Source organism: Brassica napus, chromosome C7, assembly GCF_020379485.1.
Source record: "Brassica napus cultivar Da-Ae chromosome C7, Da-Ae, whole genome shotgun sequence".
In the NCBI taxonomy this organism is placed as follows: Eukaryota; Viridiplantae; Streptophyta; class Magnoliopsida; order Brassicales; family Brassicaceae; genus Brassica; species Brassica napus.
In genome coordinates, this window is record NC_063450.1 from 2976493 (window position 1) to 2994215 (window position 17723).

Genomic DNA, 17723 nt, shown 5'->3' on the forward strand with positions numbered 1-17723 from the left:
GAAACAGATTCAGCCCAAAAAGGACGAGATTCTAGAAGTCACAATTGATGACTCCGACCAAAGCAAAGTAGTTCGAGTCGGCGCATTCCTCTCCGAAGAAATACAACACACGATCCTCGACTTCTAGAAGCAGAACGCGTCGACTTTCCCTTGGACAATCTCGGAAATGAAGGGAATAAATCCCGCCATAACGTCCCACGAGTTGAATGTCGATCCAACCATCAAGCCCATTCGCCAGAAAAGACCCAAGCTTGGCCCCGAGTGAAGCAAAGCCGTCAATGAAGAAGTAGAGCGACTGCTCGCAGCCGGTTCAATTGCAGAAGTACGATACCCGAAATGGTTAGCCAACCCAGTTGTCGTCAAGAAGAAAAACAGAAAATGGCGCGCCTGCATCGATTTTACCGATCTAAACAAGGCATGCCCCAGAGACAGCTACCCACTTCCGTATATCGATCGACTGGTCGAGTGGACTCTGAAAACGAGCTCCTGACTTTCATGGACGCCTTCTCAGGATACAATCAGATCTTGATGCATTCCGACGACCGAGAAAAAACGGCGTTCATCACCGATAGGGGGACCTACTGCTACAAAGTAATGCCATTTGGCCTAAAGAACGCCGGCGCGACTTATCAACGACTCGTCAATCGAATGTTCGCCGACAAACTAGGGAACACGATGGAGGTCTACATCGATGACATCCTGGTTAAGTCGTTCCGCGCAGTCGACCACGTAAGTCATCTGAAGAAGTGCTACAAAACACTGAACAAGTACGGGATGAAACTCAACCCGGCAAAATGCATATTCGGCGTTACTTCAGGCGAATTTTTGGGTTACATCATCACCCAACGAGGAATAGAAGCGAATCCAAAGCAAATCACCGAAATACTCGACCTCCCCAGCCCGAAGAACAGCTGAGAATTCCAGCCACTGACGGGGAGAATCGCAGCATTGTACCGCTTCATCTCCAGGTCCACAGATAAATGTCTCCCCTTTTACGAGCTACTGCGCGGAAACAAGCGTTTCGTCTGGGACGAGAAGTGCGAAGAGGCGTTCGGACAGCTCAAGCAGTATCTTACGACTCCTCCCGTGTTATCCAAACCTGAAGCCGGTGATACACTCTCTCTCTATATCGCAGTATCCTCTACCGCGGTCAGCAGCGTCCTCATCCGAGAGGATCGAGGAGAGCAGAAGCCTATCTTCTACATGAGCAAGCGGATGACCGACCCGGAAACTCGATACCCCACCCTCGAGAAGATGGCTCTCGCCGTTATCACGTCAGCAAGGAAGCTGCGTCCTTACTTCCAATCGCACACGATCGAAGTACTGACAAATCAACCGCTCCGCACAGTAATGCAGAACACCAACCAGTCCAGACGATTATCGAAGTGGGCAATCGAGCTCAGCGAGCATGACATTGTGTTCAAAAATCGAACAGCAGCAAAATCCCAAGTCCTCGCTGACTTCTTGATCGAGCTCGCGCCAGAGCTAAAGCAAGACCTAATCCTTCCAAGTCAAAATTCGATACTCCATGTCGACGGATCGTCAACAAACAAAGGATCAGGAGCACGAGTCCAACTGCAGTCACCAACAGGCGAGTTAATCAGATAGTCGTTCATTTTCGGCTTCACCGCTTCAAACAATGAAGCGGAATACGATTCGTTGATCGCCGGACTACGACACTCTAAGGCGGTCAAAGCAAAATGCCTCAGTGCGTATTGTGACTTGCAACTCGTTACCAGTCAGTTTAGCGGCGACTACGATGCTCGCAATGAACGAATGGACGCATACCTTAATGTCGTTCAAGCACTCGCTAAAGACTTCGAATTCTTCAAACTCACCAAAGTCCCCAGAGGAGAGAACGTGTGCACCGACGCCCTCGCTGCCTTGGGTAGCAGACTGCGCGATCAAGTGAATCGAACCATTCCTATCCACAAGATCGATAAACCAAGCATTGAGCTCCCGCCTAACGAAGGGACCATCATAGCACCCATAACCGAAGCTATCCCCATGGACGAAGACCCCGCAGTGGAACAAATTGAAGCTGCCGACTGGAGGACAGAATTCATCAACTATCTGGTCGATGGAAAGCTACCTCCCGAGAAATGGATTGCAAGACGGTTCAAGGCACGGAGTGCCCACTACGTCGTCTTGGATGGAGAGCTCCATCGATGGACCGTAACCAAAGTACTCTTGAAGTGCATCAACAGCGAAGAAACAGACCTTGTCATGGCCGAAACGCATGAAGGCGCTGCAGGAAATCACTCTGGAGGTCGAGCACTCGCTCTAAAAGTCAAAAGCCTCGGCTTCTACTGGCCAACAGTGAACGCGGATTGTGAAGCATACGCTCAACGATGCGACCAATGCCAGCGACAGGCCTCGACAATCCATTCCCCGAGAGAGCTGCTACGGACGATGACAGCACCATACCCTTTTATGCGATGGGGAATGGACATAATCGGCCCTATGTCGAGCTCTCGACAGAAGCGCTTCGTCCTAGTCCTAACTGACTACTTCACAAAGTGGATCGAGGCGGAAGCTTTCCCTAGCATAACAGAAAAAGAAGTTCAACGGTTCGTGTGGAAAAACATCATCTGTCCCCACGGCCTGCCTTACGAAATAGTGACTGACAACGGCTCCCAGTTTATATCGAACAAGTTTCGAGAGTTCTGCGAAAGATGGAGAATCCGACTCAACACATCGAGTCCGCGGTACCCGCAGAGCAACAGTCAAGCTGAGGCATCCAACAAGATCATAATCGACGGGTTAAAGAAATGCCTCGACTTCAAAAAAGGATGCTGGGCCGATGAACTCGACGGTGTTCTCTTGTCACATAGAACAACTCCTCGTGGAGCAACAAAATCAACTCCTTTCTCAATGGCACCCGGAGTCGAAGCTATGGCTCCCGCCGAAGTGAATGTAACTAGTCTACGATGGTCAAGAATGCCGCAGAACATTGAACTTAACAGCGACATGCTACTCGACGCTTTGGACGCTATCGAAGAACGACGCAACCAAGCCTTGATCCGCATCCAGAATTATTAGCATCAGATCGAGAGCTACTACAACAAGAAGGTCAAGTCTCGATCTCTCGAACTGGGCGATATCGTACTCCACAAAGTGTTCGAAAACACTAAGGAGCTGAACGCAGGCAAGCTTGGGACTAACTTGGAAGGACCATACAAGATCGCCCAAGTCATTAAACCAGGAGTCTACCGACTCGAGACATCGACTAGCGAACCTGTTCCCAGAGCATGGAACTCCATGCATCTCCGAAGATACTACTCTTGAGAACATATCTAATGATCGAGTAACTGCCAGTTTTACTCGATCAGACCTCCAAACCAACGAGTGAATGACATTCACTCACTTTCACTCGCAAAAAAAAAAAACGAGTGAATGCGCATCCACTGCCATTTTCGCTCACCAAAAAGGAACTACGATTGGCTTGATGCTCTCCCAGAGGTACGTAGGCAGCCTTAACCGGTCCAGCTATAACCAAAAAATCAAAACAAATTCCCTCAACGAGAGGAAGTGCGAATTGTTTTGGCGATGCTTACGCACGAGCATGACCCTGTCTCTCGGACGAACGTACTAGCACTCGCACCCACTAACGAGCATGTCCTGATCAGACACGTGCTCGGGGGACTCTCGGTCGTATCACGGTCCCAGCCTTGATACGATCGAGACGACGACTTTCAATCATCTTATGATCCTTTAAAGTCAGGTTTGGCCGACCTAATATTCTAGGGTTACTTTGAGATCGATTGAGAACCGTTGTCGCTCGAAAAACAAACGATTCTCTTCGAAATCGAAAATTTTAACTTTTCGATGACTCGAACTGACGGCATAACGCGTCAAGACTCGATAAACCAAACAATCGATCCTTCGGTTTACTTCGAAACACTGACCGGATCGCCAAATCCAAATCGTTAGAATCTAAAGTCCGAAACGAAATTCAGCGACTCACCGAAAAGCAGCTGGCATTTCCGAGTCCAAGAAATCTCGTTTCACGACTAAGGCAAACTTCGTTTGAAAGACTTCCAAGTCCAAAAACAACCATAAGGCTTACCGAAGGTTCGAAATGAAAAACACAGCCACAAAATAAAGAAGTTCAAAGTTACAAAAACAAAAGCCTCACATGGCTAAAAACATAAATCTTAAGAGAAACAACAACACATAAGGTCAGTCTTCAGCGCGATCAAAGTCTTCTACGACGACTTGAGCTCCAAGCTGATCAGAGGCACCTCCAATCCCATCTATTGTCGGATCAGACGGGTCCTCAACTTCGTCCCCGTTGCCTTGCTCGTTGGCCGAAGACTCCACGAGATCCCCCTCTGTTCCTTGTGGATTGCTATCAGGAACCTGTTCATCGGAATTCTCCCCGCCGGACTTCTCCCCAACGTCTTCCTCAGCTGAAGAATCGGAGAGTTCAAGCAGATCCACAGGATTCGATCCTGCCCCATCTTCCCCCAGAGGAAGAGTCAGAGTCGCATCGCTAATTCCAAGTGTCGGACTCGACGGTTCCTCGTTCACCACAAGCCTGGTTGCGACGGGAGCCGGGTTCAGAACAACTGGAGCAATTATCGGTCCAGAAGCGTCCTCGGTTCTTTTGACCCCGCTGATGTCTCCTTGTTATTGAACGGATAATCCCTCGAGGTCTCTCTCAGTCGGGTCGTTCGAATTCTCGGTCGCATGTCTGCAGTTCCAGCGTCGATCAGATTCGCGTTCGACCCATATGGGTCGATCTCCGCCAAGACATTCTCATTCAGGAAAGGAGACGGGAGATGAAGTGGAGATAAGCAGAGAAGCTCTTCCGGAATCCCACCAACAGTTAAGCGATTAGCCTCTTCTTCAAACTCTTTCTCTTGTTCAGCAAACAAGTCAATCGTCTCTTGCGGGATGTCAATCCCACTTTCCTTAAGCGCTTCGAGGCACTTCTTCGTCCCGAAAGCTTGGCTCTGCAAGGACCTCGCTATTTCGAAGTCGCTGCGACGTGTTTCGAGGTCTCGAATCTTGGTAAAGCACTTGTTGCATTTTGCGATCATGGCAGTTTGAACACGGACTCGCTCATGCGTAACCTCGTATCTACGGGAGTCCCTCCGCCGGTTGATTTCCTTCAGGTGCCTTAAGGATGTGGTAACCTTCTCTCCCTTCCAGGCAACTTTCTCTTTCTCCAAAGCAGCTTTCTCGTGCTCGAGTCCTCGAATCTTCTCGCCGGCAGCCTTGAACTTGCCCTTCAACTCCCCGAACTTATTGTGGGAACCGAAATTCACACTATCGATTTCCGTAAAATAAGGAAACTTAGGAAAACCCTAATTTTCCGGAGGACCCGGATCTCTGCGAGAGCCAACGACAAGTAACCAAATAAATGCGGAAAATATGAGAAAACATGATAAAACGAATTTACAAAGAAAGTAGATCTTATTTCGAATTCGCGTAAGAGCGTTGCGATCATTACAAGAGAATACAAAGGCTTTGGCCGCAGGGGCCGTCAGCGAGTTACCTAGTTCTAGCAACATAAAACCCTAATCCTAGTTGAGTCGCAACTCGATAACAAAAGACGAAAAAGATATCTAAAAGGCTTTGATTGATTTCGGACTGAAACTTGTGAAAGGCTGCCTACGTACCCCTTTCGAGGATCAAGCCGAACGTAGTTCAATTGGTAGAGCTGGACAAGAGATTGAACTGCCTAGGCGAGTTCGTCTAGTGATTGAATGCCAGTCATAGAAACCGAACTTGTCGAGAAATAAGCCTAAGTTTCTAAGTGCAGAGAATTCTGAGTCTAAAAGAGTCATCTCCCATGTCTCTCGCCTAAGACTCCTTATATACTCGCTCCTAGGTCGGTTTACGATTTTTTATCTTCTGCCCTTAAGCCGTCATCACTTAAAAATGGAGATATTCCGTTTTCCCGATCTTTCTAATTATCTTCGAATACTTCATATTTATCCACGGAAACTTGACGTTTATCTTTCCTTGCGCACCAAGCATAAACCGTCCTACGGTTTATGGGCTTTTGGTTAAGAAATCGTAAGTGGGTTTCGAGTCATGTCCTAGGTCTCTTTGGGCCGTTGTTTGACTCGAAACGTTTATTACGGCTTCTTCTGATAAAAACAAACTTTCTGCGGTTTTTATCGTAAAGTTCGATTGATGACTTCAAATGATGAGAAACATGAAATGGGTTGGCTACAGTCTTCGGGAGAGATAGCATTAAAGAGTAGACGAGAATGCATGGATTTGTGTCGTATCGATTTTTAAGAAAGCACGGTCGCTACGTAGCGACCGAGTCGTGTGAGTGCTCGGTCGCTACGTAGTGATTGGGCTTCGGGGAGAACTCGGTAGCTACGTAGCGATCGAGCCGTGTACGTGCTCGGTCGCTACGTAGTGACCGAGCTTCCTTGAGAGCTCGATCGCTACGTAGCAATCGAGCCGTGTACGTGCTCGGTCGCTATGTAGCGACCGAGCTTCGGGGAGAGCTCAGTCGCTACGTAGCGAACGAGCCGTGTACGTGCTCGGTCGCTACATAGCGACCGAGCTTCAAGGAGAGCTCGGTCACTAAGTAGCAACCGAGTAAGCTATGTAGCGACCGAGCACGCTACGTAGCGACCGAGCACACTACGTAGCGACCGAGCACGCTACGTAGCGACCGAGCACGCTACGTAGCGACCGAGCACGCTACGTAGCGACCGAGCACGCTACGTAGCGACCGAGCACGCTACGTTGCGACCGAGCACGCTACGTAGCGACCGAGCACGCTACTTAGCGAACGAACACGCTACGTAGCGACCGAGCACGCTACGTAGCGACCGAGCACGCTACGTAGCGACCGAGCACGCTACGTAGCGACCGATCACGCTACGTAGCGACCGAGCACGCTACGTAGCGACCGAGCACGCTACGTAGCGACCGAGCACGCTACGTTGCGACCGAGCACGCTACGTTGCGACCGAGCACGCTACGTAGAGACCGAAAACACTACGTAGCGACCGAGCTTCGCTGAGAGCTCAGTCGCTACGTAGAAAACGAGCCGTGTACGTGCTCGGTCGCTACGTAGCTCGTTCGCTACGTACCGACCGAGCTTCGCTGAGAGCACGGTCGCTACGTAGCGACCGAGCTTCGGGGAGAGCTCAGTCTCTACGTAGCGACCAAGCCGTGTACGTGCTCGGTCGCTACGTAGCGACCGAGCTTCGCTGAGAGCTCGGTCGCTACATAGCGACCGAGCTTCGGGGAGAGCTCAGTCGCTACGTAGCGACCGAGCACGCTACGTAGCGACCGAGCATGCTACGTAGCGACCGAGCAATGCTACGTAGCGACCGAGCACGCTACGTTGCAACCGAGCACGCTACGTAGCGACCGAGCACGCTACGTAGCGACCGAGCTTTGGTGAGAGCTCGGTTGCTACGTAGCGACCAGCTTTTAACCTGGTTGCTATGCGGCAACCTTGTTCGCGTCTTTCTCCGATTTTTCGTGAATGTGTTTTCTCCGCAAGATTCTTCGTAAAAAATAGATCTTTTTCTAAGATTTATTTTTCGTAAAAACGTTCATGCCGATTTTTACGGACTTTCAGACATTGATTCCATCGTGACCGATTTTAACCCCAACAGTTAGCCCCCCAGCTCGTGGGAACCATGAGCTTCTAGCGTAAGGTTTTAACGAGTGGCTTGGCAAGTTAGGTGAGTTAGGCGGAATTAATGGCCGAAAAGGTCCGTGGTAAGTTTTCTTCTCGCTCTTCTAAAAGTAGAAGGCAATTAGATTGGGGCTGCGCCTTATGACGGCTGCCTACGTACCCTTGTTGAAGGGATCAAGCCTTTCGTAGTTCGTCTTGGAGTTAAGGTTTGTATGACTAGTTTTCCAGCGAGACCTTTACGGTCTGGTTTTTATGTAGAGGTTATCAGGCGTGTTGCTGCCGATAGCATTTTATATGGGTGTAGAAGGAAGACTACGAGTTGTCCTCTCGTAATCTAACTCTGTGTGAACTGCTATATCCGTGATCTGTTTCGAGAGTTTTCCGCAGTGTGTAAACTTGCGGGATTTCTGTAGACGCTCGAATATTGGCAAAGAGACAAATTTTGGGATCTCGTATCAAGGTTTTTGATACTATGCCTAGAGATGTTAGAGACTAGTGCGCTGGGTTTAGGGCAAGACCTAGGTTTTCTCCTGGTTTTAGAGGGTGCGATGACTAATTCGACTTACGTATCCCATTTCAGTTTCATCCTGATTCAATACCGATTTAAAGTCCACGATAGGTTCTCGGCTTATACGACTTGTATGGTTGGAACCGAGCATCTCTCCAAGGACAATTTTTAAGCCTCTTGGAAGTGCTGACCAAAACTTTTGGGTTTCTTTTATAGCGCTATTATCCTTGTGTCGGATGTACGAGAGTCATCTCTACGAGATGGCTAAGTCTGTTTAGGACGTTAAGAGTTTGTTGTGATCAGCAACAAACTTAATGGTTAAAATTACCGTTTCGAGTCTTCGTGAAGGATATGTTTTGAGAGGATGTTAGTGCGTATGACTGTCTGGTCTTCCAAGAAAGTGTTTTTATCGAGGAAGGAAATTTCGTCGAAGAACGAATCTTCAGGCGTCTGTGACGTCTCGCGATGCTGAAGATTTGTTATTCTTTCGTATGCTGCGTTTCGTGCTTGAAATGTTCGCAGGCTTAAAGATGTTTCGTGATGTTGCAAGGGATTAGTCTTAGCCCTGCGTTTGGGAAACATTCTGGTTTGACTACGGATGTTGGCAACCAGAATTGTTGTTCCTGTTTGGATTTGATTTGCGATCGAGGAGTTAGGACCAAGGGGTCGCGTAGATTTGTCCCCGGAAAGAGGCATCCTCCTATACCGTGCTTTGTGTGTTGTTGGCCTTCTGAGATTTCTTTCGTGTCTATTTGAGGATGTTCCGTATAGCTATAGGAGCTCTGTTACGAGTTTTTCTTACATGCCGCATTTTACGAGTAATACACAGCGGGCTTAAAGTGATTCGTAGTATATGGAACTTGGTCGATTTTTGACAAGTGGAACATTTCCGTTAACTGTTTGGTTGTTAGGACTGAGTTTCGTTATGACGAATTTACCGTATGATTCCCGTTTTTGGGTAGTACGATAATTGTTTGTGGGCTCGAAGATTTTGCGTGGTGTTGCAAAGGTTTTGTCTTAACCCTGCTTTGCAGGAACACTTCGATTTGTTTGCGGACATTCGCAGCCAAAACTTATGTTCTTGTTTGGATGTCAAGTAGTTTGATTCATGCTAGAGCAGTTCGGAAATAGAGTGAATTGTGAGAATGTAAAACTTAGTCGATTTTTGACATGTTTACATTGTCCGTCGAATGTTTTGGCTTGGTGCGAAGGTTGTATTCAGCCGCATATCGAAGGACATAGTTGATCAATAATTAGGCCATGACACTTTCGTGCTATCAATAAGGTCGAGTTGGTTCGGATTGCCCATAAAGGGGATGCCGTAACCTAGCTCGTCATCGAAGTGAAGCGTGATAGGACAAGGGCCAAGTAGCGTTTGTCGAGATTGATATGCCAAGTATGTCCATGGTTGTAGGAAACGTTTTTCCGTTTTTAGGTTTGATTTATACGATGAAAGTTTCGTATAATCTTTCCTTTGTTCGTATGGAAGTTGTTTCTTTTTTTATCCGAGGGAGACAAAGCCTAAGAAGCTCGATGCAAACCCCGTGCGGAGTCAGTCACGGGGTGGTTTCATCCCTTCGAAGGGATGATCGTCAATCCGGGTCGATTAAAGACCGCGACTAATTGATGATGACTTGCAATATGTTGGTTTTACGAAAATTTCTAGGAGCGAGTCGGTTTTAAGACGACGTTCGTGTCCCTAGTTTCTTCTTTCCTTAGGAAGTGAGATGAGTGTGCTTGAATGTGTGGCAATCGTTTCTCGGTTGTACGAGAGATTGGATCGGTTTGCGAGTTTTGCCTGAACAGTTAGAGAACAATAGATCGAGATAGAAAAATTGCCTACGGTTTTCGGCAGTTTCCAAGACATTTTCATTCCTTTCCTACAAGAAATTAGAAGTCTAATAAAATTTTCAAATCAGACATACCTTAGTCTCATCGATGATTTGGGGCTGCCTCTTCTTCGTTATTCTCATGTCTTCTGACTTATTCTCGTACGAATCAATTTTGACGAAATACCAACGAGAGTTTCGGAGTGAAAAAGGGATTTCAACATCCGAGTTTATGTTCTCGTTTCTTCGTACTGCTGGTTTTACTTAATTTACTAGGTGTGCTTTGTATATCATTGAAAAATCCATCTGATGTTTATGATTAGATGTTTTCGACTCAACGTGGCAGAAGTTTATAAAACCGGATTGCGTTTAGAGAGTTCAAATTTCTCGTATAGTTTAGACAACTTTGGCGTTTAAGTCGACCGTTGCCGTTTTAGACGATTGATTCGATCTTATACGAAAAAACAAGTCTTTGCGGTTTTTATCGTAAAATCGAGACGAAACAAAAATCTGCGCGATGGAGACTCGAGAGAGAAGCTCGAGGAGTGGTCCAGCTCGCCATTGGGCGAGCTGTGTGAGCTCTCTCAGCTCGCCACACGGCGAGCTGATGCGGACAGTCTCGATTCGTCGAGCTTACTTGTTTTCGTCGTAAAATCTCAACGGAAATTCCAATTGAGACGAAACGTAAAGCTGTACGATCGAGACTGGAGAGAGAAGCTCGAGGGGTGATCCAAGTCGCCATAGGTCGAGCTGAATGAGCCCTCTCAGCTCGCCACACGGCGAGCTGATGCGGACAGTCTCGATTCGTCGAGCTGACTTGTTTTCATCGTAAAATCTCAACGGAAAGTCCGATCGAGACGAAACGAAAAGCTGTATGATTGAGACTGGAGAGAGAAGCTCGAGGGGTGATCCAGGTCGCCGTAGGGCGAGCTGAATGAGCCCTCTCAGCTCGCCACACGGCGAGCTGATGCGGATAGTCTCGATTCGTCGAGCTGACTTGTTTTCATCGTAAAATCTCAACGGAAAGTCCGATTAAGACGAAACGAAAAGCTGTACGATCGAGACTGGAGAGAGAAGATCGAGGGGTGATCCAGGTCGCCGTAGGGCGAGCTGAATGAGCCCTTTCAGCTCGCCACACGGCGAGCTGATGCGGACGGTCTCGATTCGTCGAGCTGACTTGTTTTCGTCGTAAAATCTCAACGGAAAGTCCGATTGAGACGAAACGAAAAGCTGTACGATCGAGACTGGAGAGAGAAGCTCGAGGGGTGATCCAGGTCGCCATAGGACGAGCTGAATGAGCCCTCTGAGCTCGCCACACGGCGAGCTGATGCGGACAGTCTCGATTCGTCGAGCTGACTTGTTTTCGTCGTAAAATCTCAACGGAAAGTCCGATTGAGACGAAACGAAAAGCTGTACGATCGAGACTGGAGGGAGAAGCTCGAGGGGTGATCCAGGTTGCCATAGGGCGAGCTGAATGAGCCCTCTCAGCTTGCCACACAGAGAGCTGATGCGGACAGTCTTGACTCGCCGAGCCGACTTGTTTTCGTCGTAAAATCTCAACGGAAAATCCAATTGAGACCAAACGAAAAGCTGTATGACCGTTGTTTGGAGTAGGATCAGGCTTGGGATCCTGAGAGTCATGTCCGACATGCCGTTGGACGAGCAGGACGTTGCGTTTCTAATTTGCTGTGCTCCTTTTTTCTGCGAGTGACCTAGGGTTTTTCTGCGTGTAACCTAGGGTTTTTTTTTACGCAGTTTCTAGGAGAGCAAGTTTTATTTTTCCGAAAAGTTTTTGGAAAACATCTTTTGGTCAAACCCTCACACGTTGAGATTTCTCTGATTTGGTTACGGGGTTTGATAGGTTTTATCGTTGCCCTTTTGTTTAGACGGAGAAATCGCGAGCTCGTTTCGTGCTCTTTCTGTGGTGAAGAGTCTCGATTAGGTTTTCGATCTAGTTAAGTACTACAGCGTTTGCATGAGCGTTGGCTATAGGAGTAGTCGCTGCTGGAGTTGTTTTACCAACGTTTTTGCGAGCTGCGACTTTGTCTTTCATAATTCAGACATCGTTTTGATCAAGCGTTTTGCGGCTATGAGTAAGAGTAATCCGACCCCCCCTCTCTCTAGCGCCAAACTGTGGGAACCGAAATTCACACTGTCGATTTCCGTAAAATAAGGAAACTTAGGAAAACCCTAATTTTCTAGAGGACCCGGATCTCTGCGAGAGCCAACGACAAGTAACCAAATAAATGCAGAAAATATGAGAAAACATGATAAAACGAATTTACAAAGAAAGTAGATCTTATTTCGAATTCGCGTAAGAGCGTTGTGATCATTACAAGAGAATACAATGGCTTTGGCCGCGGGGGCCGTCAGCGAGTTACCTAGTTCTAGCAACATAAAACCCTAATCCTAGTTGAGTCGCAGCTCGATAACAAAGGACGAAAAAGATATCTAAAAGGCTTTGATTGATTTTGGACTGAACCTTGTGAAAGGCTGCCAACGTACCCCTTTCGAGGATCAAACCGAACGTAGTTCAATTGGTAGAGCTGGACAAGAGATCGAACTACCTAGGCGAGTTCGTCTAGTGATTTAATGCCAGTCATAGAAACCGAACTTGTCGAGAAATAAGCCTAAGTTTCTAAGTGCAGAGAGTTCTGAGTCTAAAAGAGTCCTCTCCCATGCCTCTCGCCTAGTACTCCTTATATACTCGCTCCTAGGTCGGTTTACGCATTTCCCTCTTCTGCCCTTAAGCCGTCATAACTTAAAAATGGAGATATTCCGTTTTCCCGATCTTTCTAATTATCTTCGAATACTTCATATTTATCCGCGAAAACTTGACATTTATTTTTCCTTGCAAACCAAGCATAATGGGCTTTTGGTTAAGAAATCGTAAGTGGGTTTCGAGTCACGTCCTAGGTCTCTTTGGGCCGTTGTTTGACTCGAAACATTTATTACGGCTTTTTTCGATAAAAATTAACTTTCCGCGGTTTTTATCGTAAAGTTCGATTGATGACTTCAAATGACGAGAAACATGAAATGGGTTGGCTACAGTCTTCGGGAGATAGCATTAAATAGTAGACGAGAATGCATGGATTCGTGTCGTATCGATTTTTAAGAAAGCACGGTCGCTACGTAGCGACCGAGTCGTGTGCGTGCTCGGTCGCTACGTAGCGACAGGGCTTTGGGGAGAGCTCGGTTGCTACGTAGCGACCGAGCCGTGTACGTGCTTGGTCGCGCCGTGTACGTGCTCGGTTGCTACGTAGCGACCGAGCTTCGGGGAGAGCTCGGTCGCTACGTAGCGACCAAGCCGTGTACGTGCGCGGTCGCTATGTAGCGGCCGAGCTTCGCTGAGAGATCGGTCGCTACGTAGCGATCGAGCCATGTACGTGCTCGGTCGCTACGTTGCGACCGAGCTTCGGGGAGAGCTCGGTCGCTACGTAGCGACCGAGCCGTGTACGTGCTCGGTCGCTACGTAGTGACCGAGCCGTGCACGTGCTCGGTCCCTACGTTGCGACCGAGCACGCTACGTAGCGACCGAGCATGCTACGTAGCGACCGAGAACGCTACGTAGCGACCGAGCACGCTACGTAGCGACCGAGCACGCTACGTAGCGACCGAGCACGCTACGTAGCGACCGAGCACGCTACGTAGCGACCGAGCACGCTACGTAGCGACCGAGCACGCTACGTAGCGACCGAGCACGCTACGTAGCGACCGAGCACGCTACGTAGCGACCGAGCTTTGGTGAGAGCTCGGTTGCTACGTAGCGACCAGCTTTTTTGCTGGTTGCCACGCGGAAACCTTGTTCGCGTCTTTCTCCGATTTTTCGTGAATGTATTTTCTCCGCAAGATTCTTCGTAAAAATAGATCTTTTTCTAAGATTTATTTTCGTAAAAACGTTCATGCCGATTTTTACGGACTTTCAGACATTGATTCCGTCATGACCGATTTTGACCCCAACACTTATCGACAAAATTCTCCTTCTGAACCTTCTTCTATTCGAGTAACCGACTCCGCTCCGCTGCAGTCTTGTCAATCATCGCTTTGAACTCCCTCGTCTTGCGATTGAGAGCTGCGTCCTTCACTCGCATGAGCTTGTCGGCTTGCGTCAATTTGGAGATGGTCTCTTTAAGGCTTGTGTCATACAACTCAACGACGTAATTCATGCTCCCATCACTCTGCACAAACAAAGGAAAGGGTCAGAACTAGAAGTATAGAGAAGGCGAGACAAAGAAAGTAACCCTTACTAGAATCTTAGTCCTCGCTGCATCGACATATGCATCTTTGAAGAAGAGATCCTTAACCGGCGGCATATTCTTGGCACCACCTCGAATATGTCGAACAAGCTCAGCACATTCTGATGGAGCATAAGCGAGCGGAGTGTCACCGTCATACTGAACCACCACCCCTGGTCGTCGGAGACACCACCAAAGGAGTCCTCGCAGCGGAAACGGATGCGTCTCGCTCACGGGAAGGTTTTTCTTCCTTTCCAGCGGAACGATCGGGGCATCAGCCTGGGCCGCGACATCATGAGAAGAGCCGTCATGAACAACGGGTTCGCGACCCTCAACATCCCCGATGGGTTCTGACTGCCCCTCAATAGACTTCTTCCTCTTTTTCTTCTCTTTCTTCTTCTTTTTCCTCGGAAGTTCGTCAGATTCGGTCCTCGCACGAGCCTCGACTGAAGTAGAAGAATCCGGAGCAGACCTTTTCTTCTTGTTACCATCAGTCACTGACGATTCAGCAGCCTCTTCCCTCGAAGATTCGATATTAACCGGATCTACAAACGGCCCCGGCGTAACTGCGAGAGACGAAGGCCTGGAAGGAGTCGTCTCACTAGGAGTCGCAGAAGGCGTCTTTTTCGCTCCACTCAACTTCTTCTTGATTAGCACGCTCAAGTCTGGAAGTTCTTTCATTTCTCTAGCTGCGTTGATCACCTTCTGCTCAGCGCGAGTGAATATCGAGAACCGCCACTTGTTGCTGGTAATCAAAGGTGGTAAATCAGATCCCCAGTCCTCTGCAAAAGACCGACAAGTCAAACCCAGATAAGTGTCTCGAGCGAACAGATGCAAGCAAGGAAATATATATTCGCGTTAAGGAATCTTACTCTTTGAGATCCTGTCGACGGCTCTTCGAATCCTCTCGACGGTGATGTCCTTCCAACTTACTTGAGCAAGCGACGCGACAGTACGAGCGTTAGCAATGAACTCTTCGAGATAGAAGGCTGAATCCGAGTGATCAACTGCAATCAAACGAGGACTCGTCAGAAAAGGAAGGAAAGAAGCTATTGATAAACTATCAGCAAAACTCTACCAAGTTCATGATTCCATAAAAATCGAAAGGAGTCGCCGGGCGGCTCCTCAAAGGCAAAACTATCAGGCTTGACGTAAAAGTAGAAGCGCTGCCAGTTATTCGTCCTGCTGGGGTGGTCGACGATCACATTGTAGTTAGGCCTCATCTGGATCGAGTACAATCCATCCCCCATCGACTTAAGGTAGGTCAGCTCTTCAAGAGTCCGCACGCTCATCGACACATTGATCTCCGCCGCTGCCACCATCAATGCTACCGAGTTACGGAACGCACCGCTTAAGAATTGGCTTATCGCTGCATCGCGACGTCTCGCATAGGACGTGACGAGACGAGGAATTGGAAACCAGAGCTTGGTCTCGTTCTGAAAGTATGACTCGTATACACACTGAAATCCCACTGGAGGGGACCACGGCCTCTGGGCTTTCGTCGGAATCAGGAAAGTTACTCCGGCTCCTCCGCACGTTCTCAGCAGAATTTTCACACTGCTGGGAGTCAAACGAGTCTCCTCGATGTTCCCCCATGTTTGTCCCTCCAAGATAGGAGAACACGTCAGCTCCGGCGCCAAAGCCGGGAGGTCCTCGAAAATCCCCCCGGCATGATAACAACACGGAACAAAATCAGGGAGAGAAGTCTATCCTTCACTCGCTCTACCTTGACCGTCTCTCATGACTAACGCAACAGCCTCTCTCTCTTCGCGAATTTGACGCGCTCTCGGCAACAAGGACTCGCTGAAGCGTATCCATATTCGATGTATCCAGCATGGCTTCACGATGAATTGTCTCGAAATCAGAAGGAGAGTTCGACTCGACGACACGTGCATGACTGGATTCGGTCGCTCTCGCCACCACCTTCCTTTTCTGATCTCTGGATAGCCTACCGCTTCCGCCCGACGACATTCTCAAAAGCTAAGACTAGGAAGCTAGAGAGAGAAGCAGAGCGAGAGAGAGAGAAAATACCTAAGCCGGATGAAGAATGGAGAGAATGAGACGCGAGAGGGGTATTTATAAGGGAAGGAGCGCATCGCACCCCGAGGCATCATCATTAGACCTAGATGGGCCTAGACAGGCCCATTTAGGCGTGTGAAGCTCACCACGTCTCGCAACGGTTTGACTTCTCGAGGTAAACCAAGACCGGTTTAGATCGAGACCAACAGTCGTGATCAAAACCAAAGAAAACCGCCGGTCCAAATCAAACCGATCGGATCACGAATTGCGAGTAGGCGAGTTGCTCCCATAGTCGAGGAGTTGAGTAAGATCACGAGTCTAGGACAATTGTCTTGCAGACCCTATTTCCAAATTCGCTGAGTCGGCTACGCTACTCACCAGCGAACTGGGGGGACTTTCTGTTGGGTATGGGTCTGGCCCACCCAAAAGGCCCACAAGATAATTGCCCAAACACATGATCACACAAAGAAACTCGGCTCGTCGACTCGCGAGCCAGCAACCGGCTCGACTCTATACTGCTTTTAGCCAACAAAGCGATCAACCGAAAGTTATCGGCTCGTCGACTCGAATTAGTGGCCCGAAACCTCGGCCCAATCGTCGAGGAGGGCCATTAAGTCAAGGCAAATTAGATTAACGAGCACGCGTCTATAAAAGGAGAGGGAAAGGTAACGATCAAAGGATCCACAAATTTCTACATCACATACTTTTGGCTAGAAACTAGGGTTTCATTTCTCTATTCTCGTCGACTTTAATTCTCCGGCGAACCAGCTTTCGCCGGTCCATTTCTTTGTTTTCTCCTCCTTGTAACACGACTGAGCATTCACTTGATCTAATAAAACACGTCTTTGTCTTGACCCCCCGACCAGAACTCGTCCTTTTCTCTTTACTAGTTTATCGACAGTCTCGGTTCAAACAATTGTCGAACGATTAGATTGTTCGAGGGTTTTGTGAGGGTGCAATACATTGCAACGAAAGGACATGAAGCTGAATGGTTGGACCAAGTACTGGGTTGCTTTGATTGCTTCCTTTCATTAACATCTACGGCGTTATTGCTTGAAAAGTGAAAACAAAGCGTTGAGGATGCCTCCGACGACATCGAGGCGACACAACAAAAGTAAAGATGTATTTTAATAAATGAATGGGCCACAACAATATGATATAAGCCCAAACAAAGGTCAAGCGGTAAGAAAGCTCATAATGGTTTTCAACGAGAAAAAATTTGTTTCGTTTAAGATTTATTTAAGGTGACATGTGTCACTAATTGTCCCATGTTCTATGCTGAGGTTGATGATTGTGGAGATAGCATGATCTAACTTTATTATTATAGAAGATAAATAGATTAATAAATGTTAGATAACTTAACATAAAATGTCAATGAATTATTTAAAAATAAATTAAAAAGACAGTAAATTTAGTAGATTCATTGTATCTAAATTGACATTAAATTAGAGAAAGTATTTATTATTCAAAATCATCGAATAAATTAATCTCTCAGAGAATGTATTTTT

At 47.9% G+C, this 17723-nt stretch overlaps 2 protein-coding genes across 2 annotated transcripts; one reads left to right on the forward strand and one right to left on the reverse strand.

Moving 5' to 3' along the window:
- Positions 1-378: 378 nt before the first annotated feature.
- Positions 379-3042, forward strand: LOC106373241. The gene is made up of 3 exons (XM_013813447.1): positions 379-829; positions 947-1591; positions 1646-3042. The coding sequence occupies exons 1-3, from the start codon at positions 379-381 to the stop codon at positions 3040-3042; spliced, it is 2493 nt and encodes an 830-aa protein (XP_013668901.1).
- A 1140-nt stretch (positions 3043-4182) lies between these two features.
- LOC106373243 (meiosis-specific protein ASY2-like) lies at positions 4183-16167 on the reverse strand. Its single transcript, XM_013813448.1, has 8 exons — positions 15946-16167; positions 15275-15848; positions 15069-15203; positions 14638-14978; positions 14203-14475; positions 13970-14139; positions 4615-5274; positions 4183-4540 (listed from the first exon to the last, which is right to left on the reverse strand). Exons 1-8 carry the CDS (start codon positions 16165-16167, stop codon positions 4183-4185), a joined length of 2733 nt encoding a protein of 910 aa, XP_013668902.1.
- Between the last annotated feature and the right edge of the window lie 1556 nt (positions 16168-17723).

Bases quoted from the DNA above. Each gene is read 5' to 3' on its own strand.
- LOC106373241 (XM_013813447.1), top strand. From the start codon at position 379: ATGGCGCGCCTGCATCGATTTTACCGATCTAAACAAGGCATGCCCCAG. The intron at 830-946 runs GTTACATCATCA...GGAGAATCGCAG, and splicing joins TACTTCAGGCGAATTTTTGG to CATTGTACCGCTTCATCTCC. The intron at 1,592-1,645 runs GCGAGTTAATCA...CAAACAATGAAG, and splicing joins CCAACTGCAGTCACCAACAG to CGGAATACGATTCGTTGATC.
- LOC106373243 (XM_013813448.1), bottom strand. From the start codon at position 16,167: ATGTCGTCGGGCGGAAGCGGTAGGCTATCCAGAGATCAGAAAAGGAAG. The intron at 15,849-15,945 runs GTTAGTCATGAG...GGGATTTTCGAG, and splicing joins GAAGAGAGAGAGGCTGTTGC to GACCTCCCGGCTTTGGCGCC. The intron at 14,979-15,068 runs GTAAGATTCCTT...GGTCTTTTGCAG, and splicing joins CGTCGACAGGATCTCAAAGA to AGGACTGGGGATCTGATTTA.